Raw genomic sequence first — 23,607 nt, 5'->3', positions numbered from 1 at the left:
ATAAAGGCAGGGTGTGCTCGGGAGGGATAGGCCTGAATGTGCCAGTTTGCTCTTGCTTGGTCTGTAAGGGGGGCCAGAACAGTCCAGAAACAGGCTGTGTGGAGAGGCTGGGTACGGTTCAGCTTGTAAGGAATTCCAGCTCCAGCTGGATCTGGAGTCTCTGCCAACACACTTCTTGTTTTGGCATCAAAGTCAGGTGGAGATTTAAACCATAAAGGACGGGGAAAGAAGTGGTGAAGGTCACTATCTGTGGTAATGTGCTGTATCCTGATAAAGTTCGTATTTATTTTTCAGTTTGCTTTCTGTACACTAACGATCCTGATTTTCTTGTTAAGTTTGTGTAGCATGATTTTAATTTATATTTTTTGGGTTTTTTTCCCTCCCCGAAGTTGGTGTTTGCATGTTTCTAATATCTAAATGCACTTAGACAAATATCTGAAGTAAATCAGTCCTAATGTGTGAGGGTGGGGAGGACATGCACTGAATTTTAACCCTGGAAAGAAGATTTGGAAAAAAGACAGGGTCTCTTATCTGTAGGGCTGCTTGGATACTGCAGAAGAGCCACCTTAATTCAAGTAACTTAATTGCTTAAGGATTCACAAGACCGGGAGTTTTTTAGTAATGGTCTGTGTCTTTTATTTTAGTAAACTTTTGATTGGCTACAGTTGAGTGTGTAGGTATGGCTTATTTTTGTTTGCTTCCAATAAGCCACATTTTAAATACTTTATAAAATTTGGATTTTTTCAGAAACTAACTAGTACAGTGTTATGGAATGGGGCACCTGGAAACAGGTTTTTCTTTTCATTTCTTTAAAATATTGGACAAATACTTTGCTGTTTAATAAGAGGTCTCAAATCTGATTTGCATTTCTAGGTACATTTTAATTATCAGTCAAGATGGATATCCGAGGTGCTGTGGATGCTGCTGTCCCAACAAACATCATTGCTGCCAAAGCTGCTGAAGTTCGGGCAAACAAAGTAAACTGGCAGTCGTATCTCCAGTAAGTAACAAAATTCCACATCCTTTCCCCCTTTAAGTGTTAGACTTCTTGAGATTTAGGCTACAGTGGAGCATTATGTTGCAGTGAAGAATGTTCTGTCTGCATGGAAGTAGTTGGAAAAAGTCTACATTAAATGGAAGTGGCTGTGGAAAATTTTCTTGTGACTTATTATCAGAAGGGGAACTCTGCTTGTATCAGCTGAATGCTGTAATAGCAAATAGTGTGGGTTTGCACACGTGTGGTTAAACTTTTTTTCCTGACAATTCAAACACCAGTCTCAATTTCAGCCTTATTGGGTGACTGCTGGATTAAAGTAATTAGTTAGAGTTCACAGTCTCAAGTGTAGGCACAGTATGTCTATTGCTGAAGTGCTTTTTGTGGGAATACAAACTGTTCTAGCAAAACTGGAGTGGTAGTCCAGGAAAATAAGCTGTACCTGAAGTAAATGAACATTAATTCTAGAGGACAACTTGAACAAGTAAATTGGGGAGTAGGCTGAAACAAATACTTCAGTCTGGGGAGAGCTGTGCTGCTGTTCCAGGCAAGCTCAGAGCTTCCTTTTGCATGGATGTGATGGCACTAGGAGAAGCAAGAGAAGTATTGTCCTGAGAGGATGGAGAGACAAGCTGAGGAAAAGTTTTATGGGTGAGGTAGGAAATAGGGAGAAGAAACAGACTTTCACTAGTCCTCTGTACTCTGAAGTGAAATGAAACATTCTTGCAGCCTGTTCCTTGTGACAGGTGGGTATGAGAAATACTGACAAAGTGTAAATTACTGTTTGTAATAGCAAATTGCTTTATAGTTTTTTGCTTTGTAACTAAAGTGGAAGAAATATTCATGATTATAGAGGTACAAACCATACTGATGATGCTTTGTGATTATCAACATTGTACCACTTTAAAAAATAGGGGTTTTTTTCAGATTGCTGTGGTACATATTTATATGTCATATATTAAATAACCTTGCAAAACTGTACACATGTAAGCTGAGAAATGCTAACCCAGTGAAAGACTAGCTTCTTTGCCCTGCCCTGTGTGTTTCAGACTTGCTTATTCCATTCATTGAATTCCCAAGAATCCATTATTCTCTATGTGATTGTATATCTGCAAGATAAGTGTGTATAAAGAAACTGATCTTCTGAGAACTTTTTTTTTTTTTTTGCTAGGCTGTTCTTAAGATGGATCAGTTCCTGGTTGAGGGTGGTACTCAGTGGCTTTGCAGGCAAAAGAGAAAGGTTGGGGTGGTAACCTGACAGTGGCAGCTCCCAAGCACTTTTCAAACAATCTAAATGGCTTTTGCTATTACTGTGTGGCCTTTTATCTGTCTGATAGGAGGTGTGTCCCAAGGATACCTGAACAGCTGTTCCTGTGCTGTCTTAGTGGCAGTGAACAGCTGGATTGCAGCTACTTGGGATGAAAGTGGGAGTACAGTTGTTCACTGTTCATGGAAATGAATATGAGACTTTTTCACTGCTTCTCTGGTGTTTCTATAGGGCTGGTAAGAAAAATCTGTTACTTTTGTTGGTATAGGGGTTGGTTCTATTTGACAAGGAGTTGAATTTATGTGGTATTATTTGTTTGACTATGTGGTCTGCTGTTAATAATTTTCATTCATTCTTGGAATTCTCTTTCTCTGGTGCAGTGTGTGAAACGGGGAGTTTTGTTTGTAAATCTGGCAGCAAATTTTTGTACAACTTCTTTTGACCAGAGGGCAGGGTTCTTTTTTGGATTTTACCTGTAGAATTTGACTTGGTTTTGTTCTGGAATCTTTGAAGGAAGAATAAGCTAGCTATTTCCTCTCCTTGGATTAGCTAGGTTTTGGAGGCTATTGTAGTGCATGTGGCTATTGTATGTGATCCTGTGAGAGGATGAGTGAGGCTTTTTGATGGTTGTTTTTTTTTTGTGTGTCAATAACTGTGTGTTCTCTTTATTATTGCTCTGAAATAAATGTAATTTTTGTGTCTCATATTTACTGATAAGAGCCTGCCTGTCTGGCTAAGTTGGCTTCAGGGATTGACTTAAATGGTGCCAGAGGGATTGTGAAGCTTCTTGAAGATAACTACTTCTTTGGCTGAGGAATTTCCTTATAATGAGTTACTGAAAAACATCAGCTGAACTTTTGGTGCTTCCAAAGGAAATGAGGTCATACCTTGATTTGGACATGTCCTTTTTTGCAATGGACAGGTTTGGATGTGTGTCTTGGAGGCTGAGCTTTAAGGGATTTCTTGGAAAGTCAGTCAGTGCAGTTATATTAATTCATTTCTGGAATGAAACACATTATTAAATGAGTGGAAAATACTTTCTTTGATGCATCTGTTAGAGGCAGGTCAGAGTGGTTTGTTTTGGTCTGGTTTGTGGGGAAGGAAAATGGGGTGCTTGAAAGGACAGTTTCTTTTGAGATCCTTGTTCTGATTATCTGTGCACTTGCTGTGGTAAACTTGCATATAAATATATGTGAAGGGTTTACTTCATCTCATCAGATATTTTTAAATTAAAGGAAATATTTTTGTTTTCCGTAAGTTTACACATCAACTCAGGTGACATGATTTTTGCTTCTTAAACTAGAGGCAGTATTTATGTAGTTGAAGAAACTGTAGATAGTACTTAGCTGAAGTCAAAGAATTTCACAAGAAATTCTGATTAAGTGTTTTTCCTCCTCTGCCTGTGGCAGGTGTATGTGTATAGAGGTGCTTTAAAGATTGCATCACTTGCAGCAGCATTGGGCTCAGGGTCACACAGAAGGGCATTCTGAAGTTCTTTTTTCCTCTCTCTGTTCTTCAGTGCAAAAGTAAAATGGCTTACTTGTAGCTGGTCAGACTTCAGTAGCCTGACTTTTCTTGTAGAGTCAGTTCAAGCTAAAGATTAACTGACATAGTGTTTATTCCATCTCTGAAAGTTGTAACTGTAAACTAAATATCAAACTACAGTAACACACAAGTGCTGACTTTTGATGTTTTTTCTGTATACTGTTAGATATGGCAATTGTCTGTGTTACCAGCTTGCTTGTGTGTTCCCTGCTCCTTATAAAATTAGGCGGTAGAAGAAGAAAATTTGTTTTCTGGTGCTAAAATGTATCCTTTCTTTATGTTGGGTTCCAGCAGGGGTCTGTGTCTGAGGGAGAAGAAAGTAACAAAGCTTATAACAGTGGAGTGATGTGTAGGTCTGCCTGTGGAAGCCATTAGTTCTTTGCTGCCTTTGGATCTTTGCAACTTGCTGGTTGCAGTTCAGAGGTGTGGGTGCCCTCCTTGAGTTAAAAAGGCATTTGCTGTTTTGCTCTGTGTGGCTGCTTCCAGCATTTGCCTCAGAGTGTCAGAATGCCAGGGGAGGGTGTGTTGGCTTGGTTGAAGCAGGTTTGGGTTTGCTTTCTTAGGGTAGTAAATGAGTTCTGTGGAAAATGGAACATGTTTCAGAGTTTAGCTTGAGTTTACTGCACTGTAGGTATTCTAGATACATTACGTTTGACAATACTTTATATTTAATCAGATGAGATACTTGATGGCTAATTTGTACATAGTTTCCTGTGTGTTTTCAAATACTTCACATGCATGTTTGTGAATTCTGATGCTAAAATATCTTTTCTATTTTCCTGACGGTGGAAGAACCTTCTAAAGCAGGTTAAATATCTCAGACTTTAAAAGTCAGTCTTGTCTTGGAGGAAATATAGATGTTTCCTAATTTGTAGAATGTGGGGGGTTTTCTTCTGGTTTTTTTTTTTTGTGTTTTTTTTCCCCTCAAATCTGGTTGAGTCTTGTACAGTACATTCAGTCTGTTTTACTGTTTTAATTTTGTAGTGCTAAAACTGTTGAGCAGTTGGATAAATTTGGTGTCTCTAGGTACATGCAAAGTACTGTAGATACATAGATAAAAGAAATTATGCCTTGATATGATGGCATTATATGAGCTTCATATTTGCTGTGTATAGAGTCAATTTTTTTATATTAAAGACCCAAAACAAAGTAAAAACCAAAAAAAAAATACCCTAACCTCCAGAGTGTCTTTTGCTAAATCATTCAAACAAAAAAAAAAAAGGGAAGAAGTTGATGGAGGAATTGCACAATTAAAGAAGGAATCACAAGATTTTGAGTCATGTTGAGCGATCAGATGGATTTAAAAATGGTGGTCTTGTAAATTCATGCTTTCTGAATCCTTGAATTTCAGTTTTGTCTCCTCTAGCAAGTCCTCTCAAAGGCAGCTCTTGGTGTCCCAGGAACAGAGCTTTGAAAGGTGCTTACAGGGCTCTTGGCCTAAACCTGATGTACTCGGACAGGGAGGAAAAAAAAAGGGGTAATTCACATGTTGAGGTAAAGAAACTTTAATAGAACAGAAAAGGAAGAGGAAAAAAATAATAAAAAAAGTTAAAGGATTCATACTAGATCTGCAACACAGAACTGTACCAGCTACTGGGAAGAATATTAACTATCCCAGCTGAAACCAGGACACAGCTGAAGCTCAAAGTGACTTCTATCTTGGCACAAGACTGTAGATACATCCTGGAAAATAAGTTAAATGCCTGCTAGGAAGAGGGATGGAGGGAGGCTTTGGTTGCTTGTTTGCTAAAAGGTGCTGAGTGATTTCTGTTGCTTTGAAGAGGGGGTGAGGAAAATGTGTAATAGCATCATGGGACTCAGTATCAGCTGTCTGAGGCTGTTCTGCACTTTCTCATGATTTTTGGTTGGTTTTTCTTAACGCCCCCCCTTCCCCCCACTCTTTAAGGTTTATGTATAATCAGTCATTTCAGTTTTTAAAATGAGATGAATGGGAAGAGATGCATTTGAAATTACTAAAACTATTAATCAGATGTATGAGTTCCTTGATAAATATTAATAGCTTGGTTAAAAAGCTGTCAGACCTCTTGTTTTGTATAGGTTGGAAGATGTATTTTTGAATGGTGCTAACAAAGTGATAAAGAATAAACTTTAATGTCTTTTTTTTCCTCACGGCAATATCAATCCCCACGTATTTTTTTTCTTTTTTTTTTTCCTGTGGCCTAATGTAGGATAAAAGCAAAACCTTAAAAGCTTTTTTTTCTTTGCAGTTGGCAGACCTCTTCTAATAGCTTGACTGAAGAAGTATCTCTCTTCATGGGCTGAGGCTTTCTCCAACATTAAAGCTGAAAATTAAGGGTTCATCTTAGGTCATATTTGAAGTGTTTTGTAAATGGTAATCTTATAAACAAGCAGCTTATCTGGTTACTTTTGTATCTGTATGATCCATGATTCCCTGGCTTGTACAGCATTTGAAACAAAAGAGGCTAGTTATGGGTCTTGAAATTCAGTATTAGTGGCTGATGAATTGTCTGCCTCTTCCCATAACTATTTTAATCCACCCTTAATAGGCAAGCAAGAACGTAGGTCAGTCTAAAAGGCATGGTGGCAGCATGGTCGTCATTGGCCAATCACATATGATTCATCTATAATTATTTAAGTTTTTGCAGAAGATGGGCAAGGACTACCCTACCACTGGCTTTATGAATCTTCCTTCTAGTAAATCTTAATTGTCTTTCCTCAGTGCATGTGAGGATATCTGTAACAAAGCAGCTGGAATACAAGAGTGGCATGCGTGGCTACTGGACTGCTTATGTTCTCTGCTTGAATAGTAAATAGCTAAAAGATGGCTCTGTGATGAGACCATACTCAAGACGTAATGATTTAAGTTAAGAGGAAAGAAAAGAACACATTATAGGTCTTACTTTTCTATTTCAAGAATCCAGGGAAGCCAGTTGGGTAAAAACAATAAGTGAGCACTTCCTGCAAAGTTTACAATGATTTTGGTGTAATCTCTAGTCATGGAAGATTTGAAACTGACCTTGAATATGGAAAAGATGGATGAAGAGCCCATGCTATGTAGCTTTGCAAAGTGGAAGAGGCGTTTCATTCAGTGGAAATATTAAGAGGAGATGAGTCTTGGAAATAAATGAAGCAGGAATGTCTGATGCTTTCATCCCCTGTGACTGTGCATGATTTTCTTCTTTCCTGAAGCCCTCCTGGTATTACCTAGTAAAGCTAGTCACCTATTAAAATCTTAGATATTTTTAGGACTACTTGATTTAAAATCACTTTTCTTACCTGAAGAGTACCTGACTGTACTATTTTGACAAGTTTTTTATTTCTTGTGATGTGAAGTTTTGTATTATAAAAAGCCCCAGTTGTGTTCTGCAAGTCTGACTCTTCAACTGAGTCTACAGCTTTCTGAAATAGCACTGATGGTGGCAGTAACCACTTGAATATTAAGTTGAAGAGAAGATTAAGTAGACATCTGTTCACTTATAGGTGTCCACAACAGTTCACTACATCAAGCCCCCTTGCTATGTGTTTGGATGAACTTGCAGGCATATCAGTTTTTAAACTCAAGATGTGATTAGTGAAAGCTAAAAATAAATTAGGAACCATGATCTCTGTTCTCCTTACAATTTTCTTCAGTAATGATGAATTTTGTTTTTCAGCACTTATTTCTTGGTTGGAGTAGACTGTTATTCATGTTATGTATTATCATTTTGGCATAACATGCTAGCTTGTGTGTAATTCAGTTCTTATCACTGACATTGCATTCAGCCCCTGGAAGTTTGAAAATTATTTAGAGAATGCTTTTCAGAGGTGATGCATAGCTAAGACTTTTGGGAGATTATTCCACCATTAGTTTTAAATTTTTTTACATGAGACCCTTTTCAGGAAGGAGCCCAGTACATTTTTTGTGGGCTACAGCATTGGTATATGATTGATACTATATCCCCTCTACTCTGCCCTTGTAAGACCCTGCCTGAAATGCTGCATCCAGCTCTGGGATCCTCATCACAACAAAAATTTGGACCTGTTGGAGCAGGACCACCAAGATGGTCAGAGGGCTGGAGCACATCTGCAAAAACAGGCTGAGAGAGTTGGAGTTGTTTAGCCTGGAGAAGAGAAGGCTTTGGGGAGACTTTCCAGTACCTAAACCGGGCTTATGAAAAGGAGGGAGAGAGACTTTTTGTACAGGCATATAGTGACAGAACAGTGGGCAATGGTTTTAAACTGAAACAGGGCAGGTTTAGATTAGATGTTAAGAAGAAATTTTTAACTGTAAGACTGGTGAGGCAGTGGAACGGGTTGCCCAGAGAGTTGTGGCTGCTTCATCCTTGGAAGTGTTCAGGGCCAGGTTGGATTTGGCTCTTCAAGGTTGCTTCCAAACCAAAGCATTTTATGATTCTATGATAGCTCAAGATGAAGGAAACAAGGTTTGTATGGTGGGTTGACATTGACAGGTCATTAGGTGTCCATCAGGACAGGACACACTTGCTCCATCAAAAGAACAGGGGAAAAAATGTGACAGAAAGCTCTGGGGTTGAGGTGTAAGGACAGGGAGATCACTGACCACTTAGTATCATGGGCAAAACAGGCTCTGCTTGGTGAAATTAAATTAATTTATTGCTGATTAAATTGAGTAGGTTAATGAAAAATAGGAAAAAAAATCTAAGAACCACCTCCTACCCCCTCCCTTCTTCTCAGGCTCAACTTGGCTTCAGCTTCTCTGCCTCTTTGCTTTGGGTGGTGTAGGGGAGTGGAGTATGGAGGCTGTGGCCATTTCATAGCACTCAATCTCTGCTGCTCCTTTCTTCTTACACTCTTCCCCTGCTCCATTCTGAGGTGTGCCACTCATGAGTTATGGTCATTCACAAACTCATCCAGCATGAATACTTTCTGCAGATTCCAGTCTTCCAAGGATGTATTGCTCCAGGCCCTTGAGGTCACAGGTCCTGCAAGAAAACCTGCATGGACTGCAGTTTGCTGTAAGGCGTGTTGGCCTGCTCCTGAATGGGTGTTCTCCATGGGCTGCCAGAGGATCTCTGCTCCAGCTAGGACCTCCATGGGCTGCAGGGGGACAGCTGCCTCACCACAGGCTGCAGGGGAATCTGTGCTCTGGCATGTGGATCACCTCCTCCCCCTCCTTGTGCACTGCTCTGGCAGTCGGCAGAGTTGTTTCTTCCACATGTTCTCAGTCCTGTCTCAAGGCTGCTGTTGCACAGCAGTTTTTACTCCTTAAATATGTTATCACAGAGGTGCTACTGTTGTTACTGAGTAGCTCAGGTTTGGTTAGTGGTGAATCTGTCCTGGAGCTAGCTGGAACTGGCTCCATCTGACAGGGGGCCACTTCTGGGTGTCTTCTCATAGGAGCCACCCACGCAGTCCCCTCCTAACAAAACCTTGCCATGTGAACCCAGTACAGTTATTTCCAACTTACTGTTCATGTTACTTACGGTTTAATGTTTTGTTTTTCAGAGGTCAGATGATTTCAGGTGAAGACTGTGAATTTATTCAGAGATTTGAACAGAAAAGAAATCCAGAAGAAAAACAGGAGTTGTTGCAAACAGAAGGCAATCAAGTAACTTTCTTTTAATGAAGTCTCTTTTGGGGAGGAAGGAAATATTCATATATACTCTTATTTTATTGTTGTTGACTGCATACATGCAGTTAAGATGTTCTGGAATAAGTATAAAGCTTGCTGTCATGATTCTTTTATTTTTCCTTAGATTTGGGTTGGATGTTATTTCATTATTTTTAAAACCTAATAATTGTTAAATATCATCTGCCTTTGACTCTGTTGTAGGACAAACTAGCTGAAGTCTTCCCTCAGCCCAGTTAACTTAATCATGCACACTTGTACTTGAGTCTCTTCTATTTTTTCTTTTTTTTTCTTTATAGTTTACTGATGACAGCTGCTACCAGTAAGATTGCTGCTTAGTTAGCTAAGCAATTATAATTTAGTTACAGCATGGAGTCCATTGGCTGCTAAGGTGGATTCAGTTAGACATGGGTGTCTTGTGTCAATTTAGGCATGGTAAGATATGAGACCTTTGCATTGGACAGAGCTGATTCAGGACTGAATCGGCCCTTTGCCCTTTGGAGACCAGGCAGGATGCCCAAAGACACTTTGATAATATTTGAATCAGTAGAATTTCAGCCTGAGGTTCTAGTCCAGAATGCAGACATCAAGAGGATTGGGAGAGGCAGGGAGGAAGGTGAAGAATAGATGCTTTCAACACACAAACATTTATGGCCATGTTTTCTACTTTAATTTTAGGCTGTTTGTTTTGGTTTTGTATTTCTCTTCTTTCCAAATTGTGGTGTGTTACTGTTATCTCATGGATCATAGTTTGCATAGTAAAACATATGTGGTGTACCTAATATGTCACTACATAATTACAATGTAGCAGTTCAACATTCAGTTTTCTTTCTGTTGCTGTTTTCTTTCTGTTTCAATTTTCTTTTCTGAATTTGGTGATGGGGGAGGAGGAAGTGCAAAAAGTAGTGTAATTATTTCAGCCTGTTGCTGAAATTGTAACATTCTTCAAAGATGAAGAAAGATTTTTCTACAGTGTATATAGTAAGTGGACAGGGGAGTTACCTGTCTTCCTCCCTCCATTCAAATTGCTGAAACTTTTTTTGTACTCTTAGCTGCTGTTCTGTCAGTTTACTTGATCACACTACGATAAAAAATGTGGTATTGAGGGAGACTTTTCTAATTTGACTTGCAACTAAGCATATTGGTGACTTTCACTGGCAAGTACTTATTTAATTTGAAAGCCTTAAAACAATTTGTAAAGGGTAGCAGCCAATGTGACAGAAAATTTTCTTTGTGAGATAATGTTAAATGTATTCATATCTTCCTGCAATTGAATAAGATGTGGGGATGCTCAATACTTATATAAGACTTAACTGTGAATTAATAAGATCCTGTTTTATGTTATCAAAAGGAACAAAGACAATTGGTAATATTAATTTTAATGTCTCTTTTATTTTTCTAGTGTGCTAAAACATTTATAAACTTGATGACTCATATCTCCAAGGAACAGACTGTTCAGTACATTCTGACTATGGTTGATGATATGCTGCAAGTAGGTCAATAATCTGTATTATTTTGAAGTCTTTAAATGCATGCTTGAATGTTTCCTTAGTGTAACTCATGTATTTCCAGGTGTTTGTCATACTGTGTTAAAAATACTCTGTTAAATTTTCAGATCCTGTCTTCAGAGATTAAATGTTAGACCTAAAGTTATAAGGGTAATTTAGCTTGTAATATGTTAAAATTCTGCAAATAAAACAAACTTTTATGCTTGTCTGTTGGTTCTCAACTATGTTTAATTCAAAACTTGGTTGTTAAGGGTAGTGTTGCATAGTGGTTTTATTTTATGTGATCTTAATTTGCAGAATTTTATTCTAAATACTTTTGACATTTGATATATCGACATATGTTGTGGTAAACTTGTCAGTGTTAGATTAATGGTTGGATTTGGTGATCTTAAAGGTCTTTCCCAACTTAAACAATTCTAAAATTCTGGGAGTTGTGTCCTCAGCCCTTTCCTGTGGTATAGGGAGGATATGAAGTTGTTGAAGCTTTTCCTTTGAAAGTGTTCATTTGGCCACCCTCAGCAAGAAGGTGTAGTTTCTGCAGCTTCAGATTTCCAACATAAGTTGTTTGGGACAGCATATTCTGAAATTTTGCATGGTTTAATTGTAAATGAGGAACTTTTAGTTCAGTGTAACATACAGCTCTTTGTAGCTGTGGACAGCAATGCCTTATAAGAGTAGACTATTAAACTTGGTCTCAGACTGTTGAGCTGATTGGGATGACTCAAGAAGAGGCTTTGCTCAGCCAGATAATCCTGCTTTTATGTTTCCTTGCTCTGAAGTTGGCTACGAGAAGGCATTTGGAGTGATGTAAAAAGATGGGTTGAGTTATGTGAGGTTTTTTCCTAGTATTCGCATAAACTATCTGTGTTTGGTAGTTTCTCTTCTGTTTTATGATATATTTGATCCAGTGTTTCAGTGAAATGTGTTTAGTGCTATTTGGTTATTGCCATAGGACGTGAACCATGTGAGTTCTAATTCCAGCTGTGAGTATTCAGTATTTCAACAGGCAAGTTGAAAAGTGTGAACCTCTCCACAGTTTGTATAAAATGGAGATCATGGTGTTCTTTCTTGTGTCTGCACAATAGAGCCCTAAGTGAGTGCCCTGACTTCTGGGCTAATAGGATAAAGCTAGTGATGGTGTCAGCAGTTTACTTATCTGTAGCTTGGTCACTTTTTCTCATTTAATTTTACTTTTTTTTGAGTGTGACACAAACTTTGCAGAGAAGACAAAAATGATCTTCAGTGTCATTCTTTGATTAGGACACTGGGTTGGGAATACCTTATTTTGGTTTACACATTGGATGACAAACCTTGGTCCACTGTGAGAACTCTGTTTATTATGGCTGCTTTTGTGAGGAATGGGTCTTGCTTTCTGTGCATCAGTGGCCATCATTATTTTGCTTGCCTTTTTTCAGAGCTTGTGAATGTTTGTAGGTCTTGTTTTGCTAATGTGCTTTGGCATTAGCACATAGCCTTCAGCTACAGTAGATGATGATAGCTGATGATATCTCCTCTGCTGTGGAATTAATACCCCACAGGTAATGCTTTCACTGGCCCACTTTTGAACACATGGAATAGTTCTAGGTAGTCACAGAAAGTAGTTTTGAGTAATCTCTGTTTTGCTCTAGTGTTTCTGTCATAAGTGGCTAGATGTATGTGCTTCTCTTAACTTTATGACATGGCTGTATTTTGGGCCTTACCCTGTCCCTGAAGTGGCATGTTTGGAGTTCTTAATGTTAAATGTAATGGCTTTATAGTGATACAGCAGAATAGAGATATCGGTGCACACTACATATTTGCTTTTGTTTGGAATTCAATGCCTTTTTCACTTTAGAAATTCTGCTTCAGTATCCTAAAGGCTGTACTGACTTTTGCAATGCTGTGTGTGATTGCATTATTCAGGGATGTTGGCATAAAAGGCTTGTGTGAAGGCATCCACATGGCATTATCTCAGAGTTTCCTAACCTGTGACATCTCCATTCTGCAAGGCTGAAACAGCACTTCTGTTTTGTTTTGGTCATGTTCAGGGGTTGGAACATACAGCCAGTGGTGCCTTATGGCACATTTTCAAGGTGTAAGATTCTTGTCAGAAAGCAGCAGATTGGCCAATAATGGTGTGACTGTGAGTTTAGGGCAGGGTCTCTGCAGACTGCCCAGACACAAGAATCCACAGTATCATAGAATGGTTTGGGTTAGAAGGGTACCTTGAAGATATCTGATTCCAGCCCCCTTGCTGTGGTTATGGACACCTTCAGTTAGACCAGGTTGCTCAAAAACCCATCCAGCCTGTTCCTGAAGACCTTCAGGGATGGAGGATCCCTAGCTTTTATGTGCAACCTGTTCCAATGCCTCACCATGTTTCCCTAATACCTAAACCTACTCCCAGTTTGAAGCATTCCCCTGGTCCTGTCAGTGCATGCTCATGTAAATAGTCTTGACCCATTTTTCTTGTGGTGGATATGAAGTCTCCAGTCTTTGCCTGAATCATCTTAATTCAGTATATTCAAGGATTTTAAGCAAGAAATTGTTCAAGTACATAACCTGTCATGGCCTGGCTGAGTAAAATTTGCCTTGAGAAAGTATGTTTGCTGCAGTTTCATGAGATGAACAAATAATATTTGAAGCTGCTTTTGACAGCTGGAACTTGTAAAAACTATCACAGGTAGCAGTATTCAGCTTTTGTCTGATAATCACTGACTCTGGTGCTTCTATTATCTTTCTGTGCTTTGCTTGTGAAGTGGTAAAAATTATGTCAATTGTGTTTTGAGCTCACCAGAAGCTTACTTGGATCTCTAGGATTGTTCCAGAAGCTCTACTTAGTGATTTGATGACCTTTCTAAGAAAGATTTCTTTTGAATGCTAGCAGACATGAAATTAGTGTTGTGTTTACCATATATCTCCATTCTGCTTACTTCTGAAGGTGGAGAGTGCTAGCATACTGCCATCCTTGAGGAAACATTTCTCTCTGTTCATCTGATAAATTCTTGAAACAATTTCTTTGCATTAGTGACCTCGTCACACTGCACAGTCTCTTACTTATGAAATCTTTAAGAACCTACACTTTAGTTGGTGCAGGTAGCAGTATCACCTGAACTTCATTATGCTTCTTCAGAAATGACAGCTACTAAATTATTCAACTGTTGATGTGAGAGCTTCAGAATTTTCTTTTCATCAGTGTAGTCGGTATCTTCCTAGGAAGGTGCAACACTACATATTTCAGGGCTGTGGGGAGTTTTCCATTCCTTCCCTTCTGTCTTGATCCTGCACCTTAATAGCAAACCAGACAAGTCTTCTGACTGACAGCATATTGAAATTATTTCAGCATTTCTGCTTCCAGACTTGTCTGTCTCCTCCTTAGTTATGTTGTAAACTGAACTTGTTGATCTGGTAAGTTTTGATCTTAGCTAGGCTGTTTAGCACATTCAGATGTGAACAGTGATTTATTTGATCAAGCTGCCATTTCTCAACAAGCAAGCCCTCACAGAATAAAAGCTTTTCACCAAAGGCTCTATGTTCCTGAGATCTTACTTTTATTTATTTTGTAGTTTGTACAACAAATGTTGAGAACATTTCTGGGTGCTTTTTTATGCATGCCACGTAGAGAATGGATCACTGTCAGGGTTATAAGTGGCAGCTAACTGGTGACATCTGAGCTTCCCCATCAGTGATCAGGACAGCAATTTGCAGCCCATGTGGTACAATTCTGTTGTGGTTCAACCCCAGCTGGCAGCTAAGCACCACACAGCCACTCACCCACCCTGCAGCAGGGGGACGGGGAAGAGAATCGAAAGAGTAAAAGCGAGAAAACTTGTTTTTTGAGGTAATGACTGCTACTTTCAGGGAAGGGGTTGGTTGCAGTTCTAAGGCTTAGTAAGATGCCACTGTTTGAATCATAGATACATTCAGGTTATCTTGTGTTTAATGGATCATATTCCAGCAAGGAGGCTTGCTTAGCTGGTTCTTCATCCCTAGAGTTAATGACAGGGTGCAGAACTGATGGAGAAAAGCCTTTCTGGGCTAAGGGAGTTTGAAAATTAAAATTTTGCATAGTGGAGACTGAGATACTCCTTTTGTGAGTTTCTCATTTGCCTTTCTTTGTTGGAGTTGTGTACTTGGTAGTAGTAGTTTGACTTCAGTGAGGAAACATCTCTTCAGAAGGAAAGCTTCCAGTCCACCAGGAAGCCTGACTGGAAGGCATAAGGAAATGCTTGAGGAAAAGCAAGAATTCAAATGTGAGATTTTTTTGGGACTGTCTGTCTATATTCTAGGCTATTAGGAAACAGCAGAACTTTTCTTTTTCCTTCATGATTGTATGGCCTGTTCTCTGGCTTGCTGTAAAGAGAACTGTAATAGCTGCTTTGCACAGTGGTAATTAGGGGAAATACTTGAAGAGGCTGTCCCCAGTGCCCAGGCTCAGGTAGTTGTGGTCTCTTAGGCTCAGCGTAGGAGCCCTGGAGAGCAGAGTTCTGGTGGCAATGTCCTCTTACAGATATGCAGGTTGCCTGAGATAAGTGCTGAATCAGCTGCAGCCTGATCTAGGAGAGAAGTGCTCATTTCCCATTGACAGGAATGGAAAGGCTCATTTACACCCCTAAGGTTTCACTTGTAGAAATTGAACAACAGGCTGTTGTGTGGAAGTGGACTTTGCATGGACTTTAATCAAGCATAATTGGCTAGATGAAGAGTAGTGTCATTCTTTAAAAAAATGACAGCATTTAACTTGTTTCTCATTTGCCTTACTACACTTGCATGTTCAGAAGAATGTGGTTTTGCTCAGCAGGTGTTGCAGTACTGGGATACAACTAAAGCTTCAAGGTTTGTTTCCTCCACCCCAAATCTCTCACTCTTAATGTTAGAGTGCTGAAATGAGCTGTATCCACAAGAAATTTTTCAGTCTAACTGAAAAATTTCTGTGGGCTCTTACAAGCTAGGATACACTCTGATAATCTATGCCAACATACCAAGGAGCAAATAGCTGCTTTATGTCAAATGCTTTTACAAATCTGTCATCTTTTCCTCTCTCAATTTTTACAGGAAAATCATCAACGTGTTTGCATCTTCTTTGATTATGCAAAACGTGGTAAAAACACTGCATGGTCCTATTTTCTGCCAATGTTGAATCGACAAGATCTCTTCACTGTGCATATGGTAAGTTTCAAATGAACGTGTCTCTGAAGATGGTAGAGAAGAATGCTGGCTCTCTTTTTCTTCAGGAGATTTTGGAATTTGAAACTAAACTTCTGCTGGGACTGGAAAGTTTTCTTCTTGCAGTCTAGACGAGTCATTCTTAGTAAAAACTTCACCTAACCACATTTTAAAAAGCAAAGTAATGTTGTTAATTTGCATTGGTTTATGTCTGGGAGATTAGGGCAGGTTTAAAAAATTCAGAAAAGCAGGGACTGTAGAACAATAAGTACTGTAAAACATAACTGAAAATCTTTTATCACAACTGCCATTCAATGCTGTACAAATATTAGAATATAAATTCTCATCTTGTGCAAAGGAAATATCTTTACCTTGATGAACCTTATTTTGTCATATCCTCAGTTTATCAGCTGACTCACTGAAAGTGTAGAGTGAGAAACAGAGAAGTGCTTGATGTTGTTCAAGTGCTGCTCAGCAGCAGCTAAAACATTGATACATTACCAGCACTGTTTTGTACACCAGTCTAAACCACAGCATCACATGGACTGCTGTGAAGAGCAATCCCAGCCAAACCCAGTGCAGCCGTGTGCAGTGTATGGTTTCTGTTATGCTTTGACTACTGTTTGCTGCTCCTGTATATGGAGTAGCTTTTTTTGAATCTTAATATTCTTCTGTTTTCAGTGTTGAGAACTGGACATTTCATCTCAGCAGGTTTTTTTTTTTCTTGTGGGCCAAAAATATGTTTGCATTACTGTAAATTCCTAGTGGAGACCACAGTTTCCAACAGTGAAACTTGTATTATGGCTTGAGGTAGAGAAAACTGCACAGCTATGAATTTTTCTATACTGCATATGTTTGTGCTGGAATGGTATGGTAGAGTCAAATCAGAGACTCAAACTAGAAACCCACTACCTGGTCTGCATTAGGCTGTGGGGCAGAACTGGTGCAAGGATTCCAGGACGTTGAGCAAACCATGCTGTTTGCCCTGGGGTGTGGCCAGAGCAGCTGTGTTTGGGGCTGTACTGCAGCTTGAACAGTGAACTGGCGTGTTCTCAAGAAAAATGTCAGGCTTGATTTATTTATTTATCTAATCAGATTGACTGCTTCGATATGAATCAGTTTTCTTGATGTAGCTGAGGTAGGAGGTGGCTGGCCAATGCAGTTTGTTTTGTGATTTTTTTGGTGGTAGTGTGTTGCGGTGGATGCTCCAAGTGTTGGGACACGAGGCTTGACTCCATTTTTCTCAGAGAGCTGATTTATTATGTTATATATTATATTAAAATACTACATTAAAACTATACTAAAGGAACAGAGAGAGAAGAAAGATCAGAAGGCTACAAAGAACAGGAATAGAATAGAATGCATAACAAAATCTTGTGACTGCTCACAGCCTTGGCACAGGTGGCTGTGATTGGTTATCAATTGAAAACAATCCACATGGATCAATGGAAGATGCACCTGTTGTATTCCACAGCAGCAGATAGTTATTGTTTACTTTTCTTTCCTGAGGCCCTCAGCTCTCAGGAGGGGAAAAAATCCTAGGAAGGGATTTTTCATAAAATATCATAGCTGCAGTAGTGCTACTGAAGACCCATCCTGCAAAACTGCATTTTGGGCAGTCAGACAGTGCTGACTGCCGAAATACACAGGTAAAGCATAATTTTTACACTGTTGCAGTGCAAACTATTTAGTCTCCCTGGAATGGTGTTTTTTTAAACATATGGTATAGAAATTTTGATGGTCCGTATTTCTCTACTCAGATTTGTGTTATTCAGATATTATTTTCTTTAGGTACTGCAAAAATATACAAATAATTTGACAAGACATGGAATCTTTAAGTGAAGTGAATCCACTTAAAGTGGATCCACTAAGTTTACTGCCTTCTTATATCTTTTAGTACAGTGCATGTTTTTTTTTAAGCACATAAATGTTTTCAAACCCAAGTTTTAGGATTGTGTGATTTTTGTTTGATTTATTTTATTATTCTCCTTACTATGCACACTGGAAGATTTTTGATGCCACATCATTACATCTGAGAAGGCAAATAAAAATACTTATCCCCTCTGTAGGCTCAAATTCTGCTGAGCATAAATGATCTCTCATTCAGGGGCCAGGTAGCAGTTTTAACTCAGAAGAATGGTTGACTAGGGAGCTAATAGCATTTTTTAGGGTGACTTACTTGCATTAAGAAAGGGATCTGACACATTTTAGTGTAGTGATTGTTGTTCCAGACTCACACTTGTAATCTCTCTAGAATCAGTGGTGGTGGTGCTGCACATGTGAATGCAGCAAGATACAGAGGTGGCTGGAATAGTGTCCTCTCTGTATCATGGAACTGTGTGCATGCAAATGAACCCCTGCTTCCATAATTTCTTGGTTACACTGCCTCTTTATATGTAAGCTGGCTCAAATGCTTTTGCAAATTAACTTCAGCCTGCAATGTAGATTTACTTCAAATATAATTTGGAAAGTCTGATGTAGAAATATACTCTTGTTTAAGTATTCTTAAAGCCATAGGCATAATGAAACCTGACCACATTTTTACTCCCCAACTTCATTCTTAAATTGTACCTTCTATTTTACTTTTCTGCTCTGCTGTTTCTGGGCTTGAAATTCTCCCTTCTTGAAGATGACTTCCTTAATTTTAAATACAAAAGAACCTTCAATACCATGTTTCCATTTGTATTGGCATATGCCATAGTTGCTTAAATCAAGCCTGCATGTGTTGGGCCATCAAGTGTCTTGCTTTTGATTGATTTCTGACTCTAGTGGTGTCCTACAGCAGTAGCCCATTGACAGCATCCCTCCATCTCCTTCTGAGTTCTTTATTGGTTCCTTGTGGACTTCAACAGCTACAGGTAACTGCTAACAGGCATGAAAAGTCTCCTACATAGAAAACAGGTAGATTTCTGTAAGGGACTATCTTTTATCTACAATTGGTTTCCAAAGTTTACAGAACTTCTCACTGAATTCTGAAATTGCTGTGTTTGAAAAATCGGTTTATTGCATTCTTTTTTAGGCAGCAAGAATTATTGCCAAACTGGCTGCTTGGGGGAGGGAGCTTATGGAAGGCAGTGACTTGAATTACTATTTCAACTGGATTAAAACTCAGCTTAGTTCACAGGTAAAAAGCTGCTTTTGTTTAAACTTTACAGTAACTTTGGAAACTTTTTTCAAGAATATGAATGAATAAATGTGCAAACAAGAGGTATATTTTTGGTTTTGTTCTTTTAAAATGAAATTTTACTTTATAATTTTTAAAGCTAAATGTTCTTTATTCAAGCCCTTAGTTTTTAACTTAGTATTTTAAGTGTTTTACTCCAGTCCTTAAAATGTAAATTAATGCTAAAGCTTTTTGCCTTTTTTGTTGGTTAACACTGTTTTTTTCTTTTGGACTCTGAGAAATACGAGATGAAGGGTTTTTTTTGTCTTGCCTCTACTATTTTGATTATCAGAGTTTTTTGCTGAGAAGAAAAGTAATATGGCAGCAGAAACTGAATATCAAAACTTTTTTCCAGTTTACTGTATGACAAAGTAGTACAAAGCCTTTACTTTTAGTCCTGTGTCGTGAAATGGAATAAATTCTGACTTATTTGGACAGTTTTTCTATGGTTTAACTCTGTTTGAACTGCTGACTTCTGGCTTGTCCTTCAAAGATGAATCATTCTCCTTTGTATTCATTTTTGGACATTTTTCCTTCAGTACACAGTGTTGTCACTCATTCTCTTAGTGTTGTAGTAGAAGTGGATTCTGGAGAGATGAGAAACATTCAGTAGATTTATTAATGGTATATTTTTCATGGTTTTCTACACTGGGCTTATTAAAAAAAAATTTTATTTTTGTCCTCTGGAAGGAGAATCATAAAATTGAAATTTCCTTCAGAAAGATGCAAGAGTACAGTTTGCAAATTCTAAGATAAATAAATGTCTTGAATCAATCCACACTTAAATAATTTAAAATGTTGATGTACTAGATCGGTTCCAAGCACGTTCTTCTAGACATGAAGTGTTTGTAGGAAATAAGTACAATATATGACGGTAATATATTAAGTAGGAAAAATATCTAATAGGGTCTAATTTTTTTTTATGACTAGAAAGTTTGACGAACTGAAAGAAACTTGGTAACAGCTGTTCCTTAAGGGTGAAGAACAACTCTGATCTTAAACGTTTATTTTTTCTTTCCCTAGAAACTACGTGGTACAGGCGGTTCTGTGGATGCAGGAGCAGTCTCCACAACTGATGTGAGTATATCTTTGAAATCTGTCAATCTGCTATTTTGGGCAGGTGATGTTCACTCCTCGGATTAAGGTGCAGATCTCTTCTGGTGCCAGTGATAAGAAGTACTTGGAATCAGAACTGTACAACACAGTGCCAGGTGATGGCGCCAAGAAACAAAAGTATTTTTAAACACTTCATTTCACATAGAATATTGGCAGTGGAAGTGTATATTTTTCAAGTTAGTTTGTCTTGTTAAAGCTGTTGATGTATCTAGTATTCTCTTTGTCAAAACTTGAAAAATTATATAAAACTAATTTAATATTCAAATAATTTTAAGTCCCTGACTTGGTGATCTTAGAGGTCTTTTCCAGCCCAAATGATTCTGTGATTCAGTACTGCCTGGTTACCACTGAGCTCTTGGATTTGTAGAAGAAACGTGAAACTGAGAAGGTTTTGGATGTTGTGCTATGCAGAACTCAGAAAAGGGCACATCAGATATTAAAACTGATATTGCCCATAAACCTCTGTAGCTTGAAATTGCAAGAGTGCTTTCAAAGCTGTAAGCTTTTCATATCTGAGTAGCTTGAATTCAGAGGAAAACAGATTGTCCTTTTAGCATCAACATTTTTTTAAATACTGAATTTCGTGTAGCTGTAAAAGCTGCTGAGCTTGGAGATGAACTGTGGCAGTATAACAAATGCAAATGATCATCCTGACTGGATTTTCTCTGGAGTTGTGGCATGATGAGGCAGTTCATTATAGTTCTTGAATGTGGAGTAGAATTCAGTTTGGTCTTTTGTTCGTTTTGCAGCCTGAAAGTGGTCACAGTTTCTCAGAAGACTTAACCTTGGGATTTGTTGTTCTTCAAAGCGTAGTCATGGCTTTAAAGTGTAAACTTCCTGTAGAGGAGAAATCTCTTAAATCAAGACTGTTGTTCATGACTATGGGTAGAGCATAAAACAATGGCCTGAGCATATAAGTTGAAGCATTTTAGTATTTCATGTGCAGATCTGTGTTCCATAGTGTTAGGTTTTGTTAGACTGTCATACAGCCATAAAAGAGTAAAAAGTTCTACGGCACACAGCAGCACTTACTATGAAGCCATGGGCTTCTCTGACATGCTCAGAAATCGGTATTCATTGCACTGTGGTACTGCATGGATGTACTGTGCCATGGCAGGGCCCCAGAGGAGCAGAGTGCAAATATGTTTTAGGATAATTAAAGTAGGTAAGTATTAACTTCGTTAGTGTTCGGGTTTCAGATCTAGCTTATGCAGGATTTTCAAGCAGGTCTTGGCTAATTTCAGAGTAAATTAGAGATGCAGTTGTAGCGTTTTATACAGGAAATGAGAACTGGAATCTATTATGAAGTTTCAATTATAATGGTGTTGGAAGACAATGCTTTTGTGACAGACTCTTTAAAAAGAAAACTCCAAGTTCAGTGGGTTGGTGATCTAGATAAATTAATACATTACTTGGAGTGGGAGAGCTGTCTGTGTGTTTATAGCTGTTTTATTTGCATGGAGTGTGGAAATGAATACTTTCACAGGGAAATTGATATTCTAGATGATTTGAGCCCAGATGCACAGACTTAGTTTTTACATAAAGGACTTAAATCTCTCAAGAGAGACACAGAATGAGTTACTCTTTATTTTCAATTCTGTTTATTGCTTCCTTTTCATATGGGATTGCCTAACTTCTTTATTAAATGTTGGAAAGGTTTTATCTTGTATTATGTGAGTGAGCTACCATGAGACTTTCAAGGAAAAGGCTTATAAGGAGGAAAAAAGCAAGCAGCATTTTATCAGCAGCATATCTGATTAATGTATGGTTAGTATTAGTGAAGGTAATGCTGACAATTGAGTAAGAAGAGAGAAAAACACTCTCTGGCAACTTTATTCAAACAGAAGACAGCTTTCATTCATAGATACTGAAGGAAGGCATGTTCAAATATTCTGATAATGTAGAGTGGTATTGCTTGCATAACACTGCTTTAATATTCAGAACTCTCTCCTTTTATTCCAGTAAAGTCTAATTAGGGAAACTGTACTTCAGCTCTTGCTACCTGACTCTTCTGGTAAGAAGTGTTCTTTTTTCCACCCAGAGTTCCCAGTATGTACAATGTGTTGCTGGATGTCTGCAGCTGATGCTCAGAGTCAATGAATACCGCTTTGCATGGGTAGAAGCAGATGGAGTAAATTGGTGAGCACCTATTTCAATTTATATGGGTACACGTGCACTTAGAGTAGTACATTCCCCAGGGACCTTTTATTGGAATAGAACTCTCTTACAATAGACAGCTGTTCTATTTTGCCTACAAAGGAAATTTGTTTTCAAACATTAACAGAGTCAAATAGACAAATGAAACTTGTACTGTCGAGGCATTGATGTCACTTTCCTGTTCAAGAAGAACTGCTTAAGTATGTATCTGAATGGGAGTACAACCATTTGTCTTCAGTTGAACATGTTCTGTTTATTTTTTAGTAGAGATGTTCTGTTTATCTTTCAGTAGAACAAGGACTAATGAAATGAGTTTCTGCTAATCATCCTAGTCTTTGAGTTTGGAAATTGTTCTGTCTGAAAATATTAGTGAAAGGAGAAACATTTTCTAGAGCTAAGACCAATTTTTTTCCACATATGGCTTCAAGTAGGTCAGTCTTTTATCCAATTCTCCTAATAAATACCATTGCATTAGGCTAGGATTTCAGCACTAATCTTATTTAAAAATGCTTGCCTATAAATAATTTTTTCTGCCATCTATTCCTCTACTGGGGATGGTTGGTACATAATTTGCACTTTAATGGAAAATATCCCTTTAGACCGAAATGGAGAAAAGTCAAAATTCCTAGTGAAGTAAAATTTGAAGTGATTTTCTTGTGTGTCAAGATGATACTGCTGAAACCAAGGAAGCTTTTTAATCAAGTATTAAAGCATTACAATAAGCCTGTGCTTCACCATGTTTGAACTTGTCTTAAACTTGATAAGAATGATTTGGAATGTAGATTATTTTTTAAATTTTAAATTGAGTTATTAAATTGCATTATTAAATTGACCTGTAAATTGCTTATTACATTTTCAAAACTTCAGCTGCATGATGTCTTCTTGAAGATCTTCTGGTACTAATACTTTCCTAGCAGTACTTTGTATATTTGTATCTATGAGCCATTTTCTGAGAACTTGCTGTTAAATATTGAATACTTCAGCTCATTTCAGACACTTCTGTGGACAAGTACAATTAAGGAACAAGGTTCAATTTGTGTAGATTTTGTTCCACTTATTTAAGTCTGAAGGAGTAGCTGAGATTTCTCTGTTTCTTCCAGAATGACAAATGCTTTAAACATAACACTAAAAAAACTGACTTGG

General features: G+C 38.2%; 1 protein-coding gene across 1 annotated transcript in view; it reads left to right on the top strand.

Moving 5' to 3' along the window:
* Positions 1 to 23,607, top strand: part of ATP6V1H (ATPase H+ transporting V1 subunit H) — a 47,403-nt gene that overhangs the window by 574 nt on the left and 23,222 nt on the right. The window contains exons 2-8 of the mRNA XM_064386268.1: positions 874 to 1,000; positions 9,252 to 9,354; positions 10,778 to 10,867; positions 15,918 to 16,031; positions 19,048 to 19,152; positions 20,215 to 20,268; positions 22,349 to 22,446. Of these exons, the coding sequence (XP_064242338.1) occupies positions 897 to 1,000; positions 9,252 to 9,354; positions 10,778 to 10,867; positions 15,918 to 16,031; positions 19,048 to 19,152; positions 20,215 to 20,268; positions 22,349 to 22,446 (668 nt within the window). The 5' untranslated portion in view covers positions 874 to 896. The remainder of the gene's footprint in view (positions 1 to 873; positions 1,001 to 9,251; positions 9,355 to 10,777; positions 10,868 to 15,917; positions 16,032 to 19,047; positions 19,153 to 20,214; positions 20,269 to 22,348; positions 22,447 to 23,607) is intronic.

The sequence above is a fragment of the Passer domesticus genome, chromosome 1 (assembly GCF_036417665.1).
Source record: "Passer domesticus isolate bPasDom1 chromosome 1, bPasDom1.hap1, whole genome shotgun sequence".
In the NCBI taxonomy this organism is placed as follows: domain Eukaryota; kingdom Metazoa; phylum Chordata; class Aves; order Passeriformes; family Passeridae; genus Passer; species Passer domesticus.
This window is presented reverse-complemented; position numbering and strand designations above follow the sequence as displayed.